Source organism: Corvus cornix, chromosome 8 (genome assembly GCF_000738735.6).
Source record: "Corvus cornix cornix isolate S_Up_H32 chromosome 8, ASM73873v5, whole genome shotgun sequence".
NCBI classification, from domain to species: domain Eukaryota; kingdom Metazoa; phylum Chordata; class Aves; order Passeriformes; family Corvidae; genus Corvus; species Corvus cornix.
This window is the reverse complement of record NC_046338.1, coordinates 19140192-19148771: the sequence shown is the minus strand read 5'-3', so window position 1 is coordinate 19148771 and position 8580 is coordinate 19140192. Positions and strand designations below refer to the sequence as shown.

At 35.5% G+C, this 8580-nt stretch overlaps 1 protein-coding gene across 50 annotated transcripts in view; it reads right to left on the bottom strand.

The window, feature by feature from the left end:
• The window catches only part of LOC104695570 (hornerin-like), a 50268-nt gene that overhangs the window by 3594 nt on the left and 38094 nt on the right, over positions 1-8580 (bottom strand). For 36 of the 50 annotated variants that reach the window (XM_039556420.1, XM_039556386.1, XM_039556408.1 and 33 more), the window contains 13 exons: positions 7961-8002; positions 7409-7447; positions 6330-6368; positions 5931-5969; positions 5509-5547; positions 4865-4903; positions 4403-4441; positions 4020-4055; positions 3257-3286; positions 2299-2334; positions 1902-1937; positions 824-862; positions 339-377 (listed from right to left, as the gene is read on the bottom strand). In XM_039556420.1, the coding sequence (XP_039412354.1) occupies positions 339-377; positions 824-862; positions 1902-1937; positions 2299-2334; positions 3257-3286; positions 4020-4055; positions 4403-4441; positions 4865-4903; positions 5509-5547; positions 5931-5969; positions 6330-6368; positions 7409-7447; positions 7961-8002 (492 nt within the window). The remainder of the gene's footprint in view (positions 1-338; positions 378-823; positions 863-1901; positions 1938-2298; positions 2335-3256; positions 3287-4019; positions 4056-4402; positions 4442-4864; positions 4904-5508; positions 5548-5930; positions 5970-6329; positions 6369-7408; positions 7448-7960; positions 8003-8580) is intronic. The other 14 variants (XM_039556385.1, XM_039556388.1, XM_039556383.1 and 11 more) reach the window with 14 other exon arrangements.

The window sequence follows — 8580 nt, the reverse complement described above, 5'->3', positions numbered from 1 at the left end:
TTGAATTTGAATAGAAATAGCTGTTCAGAAGTTCCTTACACACACAAACACACACACACACACACACAGACATAGACGAATAAAAATCCAGTGGTCTCATTCTGTGATTACTAGAAGTTCAGCTACATAGTAAAGTGCTGTCTCAAAACCATGAACTGTGTGAAAATAAATACTGCGTTTGCATTTGTTGAGAATATCCCAGAGAAGTAAATCATGTGACACTCTTTGCATATTAAAGTAATTCTCAGAAAACTGTCTAGTCCATAACTAACTAGATATAGGTTTTTGAACGGGCGTATAAGAAAAAAGAAAGGTAAATTTGATTGGTTTGTACTTACTGGTTTACCATGTGGTCGGCCTCCAGAAGGTCTGCCTCCCTGTGAGAAGACAATCAAACTTGTATTAACTGAATGAAAGATCTTCTATCACTGTCTTGAGACAATTTCTGCAGTACTTAGGACAAGCTTATTTGGGTGTTCTTTGAACAGAAAAAAGTAAATGAGCTACCTAAAATTTACACTCTGTACTACACACCACAACAATGGCAATTTGAATCAAGAAAGCAGTGTTATGAAATAGAGCCTGGCAACTACAGTATGTTCAGAGGAATGTTTTACACAGAGCAGTAACTCTACTATAGAGTAATTTTAACCAAATTTTTTATTCACCTTACTGAAACGACTCCGATCTGTATTACCTCCACTGTTTAAATTTATTAAAAGGGCCAAATTAGTGCATCTTTCAGCATCAAGTAACTGACCTGATCGAGAAGGTATGTTAGGGAAGAGTTAGGAGTGATGGGATGGAAAGAGAATATACTCACCTGCCCACCATACTGGCTGCTTCCTGAGGGATAAGATCCCTATTAAAAAAAATTACAGAAAATGAACAGCAGTTACTTTTTTTTTTCTGGGCAGAATGGAACATCACAGGGCTCTTGACATGAGATCTCAGTAATAATCTGGAAAGTATATTAATCTAAAAAGATGTAGTGAAAGACTTCTGACTTAATGCCTCTAAGTTCCTCAACAGCTGAAAGTAGTAAACTGGACAAACAGGCACAAAACACCTGCTAAGACTGTTCTGTTACATAAATAAATGGATCACAAGAGTCTTACATATAGCTCTGTTAAAGAGAAAAAAAGAATCGACTTTATTTGTGATTTTTTGCTATGTCAGACGTGTTCAGAGAGCATCGTGTATTATTGTAAAAACATTGTTATTATTACCAAAGAGATAATTTGGGAAAAAAATTGATTTTTAGCTGTTAAAAATCGTCTCTGTTCTACATAAGATTTTTTTAATAGAGTGATACTGAACTCCAATGCTTGCCAGTGGAGTAAAAAGAAATTATTTTTTTTAGTATGGTAGAGTGAGACATTGCAAACACAGTAATACTAATGAAAAATAAGCTCCATCTTATGAATTAGTCATCCATTTCATCTGTCAGCTATTTGCACTAGTAACATTTCTGAATCAGTGGCAAACAGTCTGCATATGGCACATGCTTAACAGGAAGACTTGAGTTGAAGCTGAAGAAGAAAGTAGCATTATTGTCTGCAACACACCAGAATTTATATTTTTAAAGCAGTATCTACTGCTATATTTTGTCTCAAATTTTCCAAGTATTTCATGTAAACATAAAAAGGGTTAATTAAAATAATCACTTGAGATAAGAGGCATTCTGACATAAAACAACTAGAATTATGATCTATGGAATTTCTTTAAATGAAAATTTGTTTGTGCTACTCCATTTCAGCTACTGAGCAACAGTCCCTGTTTTCAAATATTTATTAAGAGGCAAACGACTCTAAAAAACTGTCAGTAATTGCACTACATGATATTTTTCATTTAATAAATTGCAAGCAGAAAGATCTTGAAAACAAAGAAAAGTAGCTTGCCTGTCCGCCATACTGATTGCTTCCAGAATATGAGCCCTGTAAAAAGAATGCAAAATTTTGATAAATACTTTTTTTAATAGCATCAAAAATTTTAAATGGCAAAAAAAAAAAAAAAAAAAAATCCTGGACCTCATATAAATCATACTGATGACACTGATAGTAAGTAAGAAAGCTTCTATAATTACAGAGTAAAATTTTGGCTTTTGTATATAGAAGGATATAACTGAAATGACTATAGTGATTGAATAAAAGCTCCATGCACTCCCTGGAATTATTGTACCTATCTCTGTGACTAAACTGAACTCAATATTTAATGCCTTCTGGGCAAATATGACACCTGAGCCATGTTTATTCCTGAGGAACTAATCTGTGTAAATGTTAGAGACAAACTGCCTACCTGTCCACCATGGTAATTGGTTCCTGTGAAAGAGCCCTGTATTCAACAGAAACAGCAATGTTTACTCTGTATTAACTTCAATGTCACAAGAGGAAAACCAAGAGAACATATTGGCCTATGGCAATGATCAAGTCATTTACACTGATTACTACTATTCTGATTCATCTTGACTTGTATGTCAAGTAATATATATGTGTGTATATATAATGTATATATAAATTATTATTATTATAATTTCTATTTATATAAATTCTAATTTGTATGTTGTTTTCAGCACTTTTGAGTCTCAGAATTGGCATATATTCCATGAGTTGTATTACTCGGGCATGTCATTTTGCTTGATTACACAGACCAAGAAAGAGAAGTAGTCATCCAAGCAATTTTGACTATACTGAAAAAAACAGGTAACTGAACCCTCCTTTGGAGGTAAATTAACTTGATCTTAGCAAAACAGTGGGGGGATTTTGTATGTTTGGGGGTTTTTGGGTTTTTTTTCAGGAATTTACAAAGAAATAGGAAATATACTAATTAGACAGAAAAATGGAAATAGCTTTAACTTTTCCAAATGTGTTGCTCTGCTCCATTCTGAAAGCATTTGGAGCCAAGATTTTAGATCTAAGTTTCACTAGTTTAATCATACTGTTAATAACTATCATAACAGCAAAGTCCAAAACCCAACAGGTCTGCTATGAGATATTTGGGAAACAGATTCTTAAAAAAGTCCCAGGCCTGTCTTACAAACTGAGTAGCTAGTTTTGAATACAATACTATGGTTGCAAGTCATTTAATATTTTTGTTTTTAGCAGATTCAAAATTGCTCATTTTAGCATAATGTGGAAAAAGCTTTCATCATACACAGAACTTCACAGACAGAATTACTTCAAGAAATGGAGTTCCTTGGGAATTTTCCAGTATGTGTACATACTATGAGAAATATATAAAGACAAAGAATACTTACTGAACCTCCACCGGGGCACACACACCCACCCTGTACAAAACACAACCAAACTTACTTTCCTGGATCTATGATTGGAATAGGCCTCTGAATTAGTTACAACTCACATTCTGCTACTGTAAGAAAATGGACTATAAAGCACTGCTCATAAACTTATCAAGCTCCACTTAAAAAGGTAGTTTCTTTCTCCCTTCGCTGCCCTTTTAGGCTAGCTGTGCACTTACTGATCAAGTTTTTAAATAGAATCTTCTAATTTCTCATTTAAAATTTACAGTAAAAACCTAGTCACCAAAAGGGTGAGTAAAAAATTCTGAATACTAATACAGATTTTATTTTTTTTTCCCTTGAGGAGATCAGAGCACCTAGAATTTTGCCAAGGAAGTGGTCACAGCACCAAGCCTGTCAGAATTCAAGAAGCATTTGGACAATGCTCTCAGACACATGGTGTCATTCTTGGGTGTCCTGCATAGGGCCAGGAGCTGGACAGGATCCTGATGGATCCCTTCCAACTCAGCAAACTCTATGATTCTATGAATGCATACATCGCTCTTTAGATGACTTCCAGTGGAGGCCTATTAGGTAACTTCTACTCTGATAAAGCTTAGGGAGAGGTGGCCAGGGGTTCACTATTTGGTGTCTCACTTTCCACATTCAATCTAAATGAAATGTGTGATGGGAAACAGTTCTTGTGAAGGAAAGTTATACAAAGCAATTTGTGAGTATATGACACTAGCAGAACTGAACAGTAGAGAGGAAAAAAGCTTACCTGTCCACCAGATTGTCTGACTCCTGAAGAAAAGCCCTGGAAAAGATTAGTAACTAAATTACTTCTGTGTTACTGGGTAGCCTTTTCACTTGTTCTCTGTTGTTGTCAGTCTTTCAAATTGCTTGCATTTAAACATTGCACAAAAAAATTGGCTTTCTTAAACCATGATATGTTGAAGAAACATTTCCATGCCACAGGCCCCTGTATCATTTGCTCTTAACATGATCTGAAATACCAGACAGACTCCTACTCAGCAATCCTCAGTCAGTCTGGCTTAAAGCCATTCTATCTTACAATGTTCCTTTTTTTGCAAAAAATATGGGTCTGTTTTCCTGATGAACTGTGTACCCAAACTACAAATACCATGAAAGTAGAAGTTTTACCTGTCCACTGTACTGGCTGCTTCCTGAAGAAGCTATACCCTAAAGAAATGAGAAACCATTTATATTTGTTGCACATTCTTTAACTTATGACCTGTTACAGAAAAACACACTTTCATTTGTCTTCCATGGATTTAAGTGCCCCAGGGACATGAACATTTACTTTATAACAACACTGAAATCCACAGGCCTTTACAGTGGCTGCAGTTTAAACAGAACAATGACGTTTGAATCAAAGTCAGCTTCAGGCAGGTGTGAGTAGTGCTGCTGCCCTACTTTACAGCAGCCTTGTGTGTTTTGCTTATGTGAGTGGGCTGACACAGCAGAAAGTCAGATCTATTCTGCCTAAACACTGTTTTGGTGTAAGACACCCCTTCAAAAAATATTCTGTTTTTCACAAACCTCCCCCCCCCAAACCAGTGAACAATGGAAAAAACAACTTATAAACAGAAAAACAATTCTCACCTGTCCTCCATAATGGCTGCCACCTGGTAAAGATGGATCCTGAAGCAAAGGTGCCAATTATTTCTCAAATCAGAAAGCTTCTTAAAGAGCTTTTTAAAGAAACACTATTTTTGCCTCTTTTGCACAATGACAAATTACAGGAAGATAAACACTCAGCCTATTGCTTTATGTGTCACCCCATACTAGAGGCTATACCTCTAGGCAGCACTGGGAACCCTATCCCTCATCTTTCACTTCACAGGGGCATGGAACTCCTCTTAGCAACTCCTCACCCTCTCCCCTCTTCCAATTAGAAACCATACTGCTTCTCAGACACCAACTCTGATTCTGCATTTTGCTGATGGAAATGAGGTAGAGAAGGGATAAATCTGCTTCCAGCCACTCCTTACTCTTAGAGCTAAGAAACCTTGACAACAGCAGGGCAGGTTGGAGGGTCGAACAAGATCAGAACTGCATTTAATACAACAGAAGCAGCAGATCTCCATAGTGTTTGTATTGCTTCAGATCATACATCTTTAGATACCTATCTATTATCAGATGAACAGAGTTTTCACAAAATACTTTTTTCAGTCAATATAGAAGAAGCAATTTTTGATGTAGAAACTGTATGTTAGAATAAGAACTACACAGGAAGAGATTCTCACCTGTCCTCCATACTGGCTGCCTCCTGAAGAAGGTGACCCCTGAACAAAAAAGAATTAAATGACCTCTATATCCATGTCATAGTACCCCTTTAAACCATGTTCCATACGAAGGAGTAGCCAGTTTCTTTCACCGCAGAACTGTGAGTGTACCAAACCAGACTGTGCCAAAATGGGTGAAACTCATCTGCATTTACCATGATGCATGAGAAATTCCATCTTAAAAACTCTTCTGTGGCTTGGTATCACATACATTTATAACCATTATATACTTAGCAACAAATTAGATAAAAAATGGACAGAAACCCCCAAACCAAACCCCAATCTCCTTAAAATGTTCTTTTACACAGAGAACTACCAAATCTCTTTGATAAAGTAGCAAGGGAAGAATGCAAGGAAATAGAATACAAGGGAAAAATACACACCTGTCCACCATATTGGCTGCCTCCTGAGGAAGGTGAACCCTGAAAGTAAACAAAAAGTGGAAACTGAAACTTTTTTGTACCTATTTCATAGACTCATAGAATCATTTAATGAAGCTTTAAAAATTCTGGTTAGTTTCATTAAGTACTGATATATTTCAGAGGCATGATGTCTAGTCCTGCAAATTTCAGGAGTCAATTGAGTCAACCATATATTTCACATTCTATTTTTTCTTAGTCTTGGATAATGATCTTTATCTGAACTTGTTTTGTTTAATCACAGTAGCATCCAAACACTACAGAGTAAGATTTACTGAAAAGATTTTAGATTAAATTAAAGCTAAGACAGACAGACAGGTGGACAATAAATGAACTACAAAAATGGGGACTATTAATGCTTACTTGTCCACCATACTGGCTGCCTCCATAAGAAGATGGCTCCTGGAAAAAAATTGATAATTAGTTATTTCTTAATATCTAATTACTGAAAAGAAGTGGCAAAGACATCTACATTTTGTTATTTGAATGTTTGTGTATAATTATCCCAGAATAAACTCTGTGGTTTTTGTCTTTCTCCAGTTCACAATATTATTACAGAGTATAGACCACTGTCAAATTTCTTGAGGTCCTTAATATGAGTCAAATATTTATAAAACAAATATATAATATAACATATTAAAAAGTAAGAGCTTATGTGTCGTCCATACTGGCTAGCTCCAGAGGAATATGAATCCTGTAAAGAATACCAGATGAGTGAATTACCTGCAGTAGGATTTCCTTAAAGCAAAACATGACTCTGCCAGGACAACAGGAGCATGAGAACAAGGTACGAGTGAAGACAGGTGAGCAGGATTTTCAGAATGCTTTAATAACTATAATTTAAGTTGAGCAAGGTAAATTGGGAAAATACCTGAGATCCTTAGCAAGGGTGGACAGCAAAGACCTAGTGCTTTGTTTGTATGACATGTTGGAAAGGTTAAAGTGCCATTCTTTCCAGTTCTTTCTCTGCTCATTTCTGGAGAGTGGCTTTTTTTTTTTTTATTTGGAAAGCTGAATGCTGGGCCAGAGCTAGCAGTAAAATATTGGCTACCTAACAGGACTCTGAAAACCAAACTAAGAAAATTTACTGAAACTTCATACAATAAGAGGTCTCTTTAAAGAGGGGAGATTGGATTTGTTTTTCTTCATAGTGGAATTAGGTCAAATAGGAATAAAAAATGATGCGTTTTTATTCATTCTTTCCCCATGCGTATTTTTTTTGTGAGCTTCATTTTGCAAGTTTCCCAAAACAAGGGTAGTTTTTGCTAAAAAACCCATTGTTGTAATTTTTTGTCCATATCTAACCCAGTGATGAATTTCATTTCCTGAGCTTTTGCTCTTTTTACCCAGTTCCCATATAAAAACTGAACTTAATTGACTGAATGAATAACCATTGTTTTCAGAAGTGGCAAACTGTCTCTCCTTTTGGAATGAGTGCTTACTTGGCTATTGTACTGGCTGCCTCCAGAAGAAGATGAGTCCTGGGGAAAAAACAAACAAACCAAAACAACCAGTTATTTTGGTCTAAAAGAAGTATTTTGAAGCAAAACTTCTCGAAAGATAGTAGTACATAAATACTAATACTAAACTTTCTTGCAGTAAATGATCTAAGAGGAATACAATCACATAAATCATTGTTCTTGGGGGATATTTTTACATAATTCCAAGGAAGCCAATGGAATTGGCTCCCAAAGTAAATATTTTTACTGGTATCTACCTGTGTTTGTGACAACATTTTTCATTGTAAGACTTCTCTTTGAATGAAAACTGTTTCAAATGGAAAGAGAAACTGGGAGCGCTGCATGAATGTCTTGTGTGTATTTTTTAGTTACAATTAAAAAGAATGTCCTGCGTGTATTTTTAATTGTACCTAAAGTAGGTTATTTTCACAAGTGTATGACTTCTATTAGGCACTGACTCTTTTTATCCTCTCTGGACACTAAATTGATAAAGCAAACAGAGGACACACTTAAAAGCTAATGAACATTGCTTACATTTGCAGAGGAATCACTTCTGACTAAAGAAGGGGATCCGCCCTAGAAAGGAAAAAATAAAAGGAAAATTAGCCTTTGTCTTTGATCATAAACTAGAAATTAAACAAAACCTTAGAATGCCTGTTCTATGGCATTTCAAAGGAAGAATATCCCAGCCTGAAATTAATTACACTTACACTTATTTTTATCAATTTGCCAAGAGAGAAAAAACCCCTTTTTTTGGCCCAGAAGATCATAAATCGTGAAGTATCATATTATATCTACCCATAACTCATTGCCTAGGATATAAGAGTACTACCCAAGGTGCAGGAATGTCCTTTACATGCTACATGTGGATTGACCACATATGATCTGCCTTAGAAAGCAGGGATTACCCTGTTTCATAGTCCTTAAATAATTTCATATGGACTTAAAAGCACAAGTGAGCAGTAACTCAGTTTTTGTTTTTGTTTTAAATTTGGTAAACATTGATTTTTGATAGAAATATTTGACTTGGTATTATTTTAGCTTCCTTTCATGATAGATCTTTTGTCAATCAATTCTGCTATTTAATGCAGTCTTTTGGGTTTTTTTGAGAAGAGGCACACATCTCTGTAAATACTGTATGGTAACTGACATCA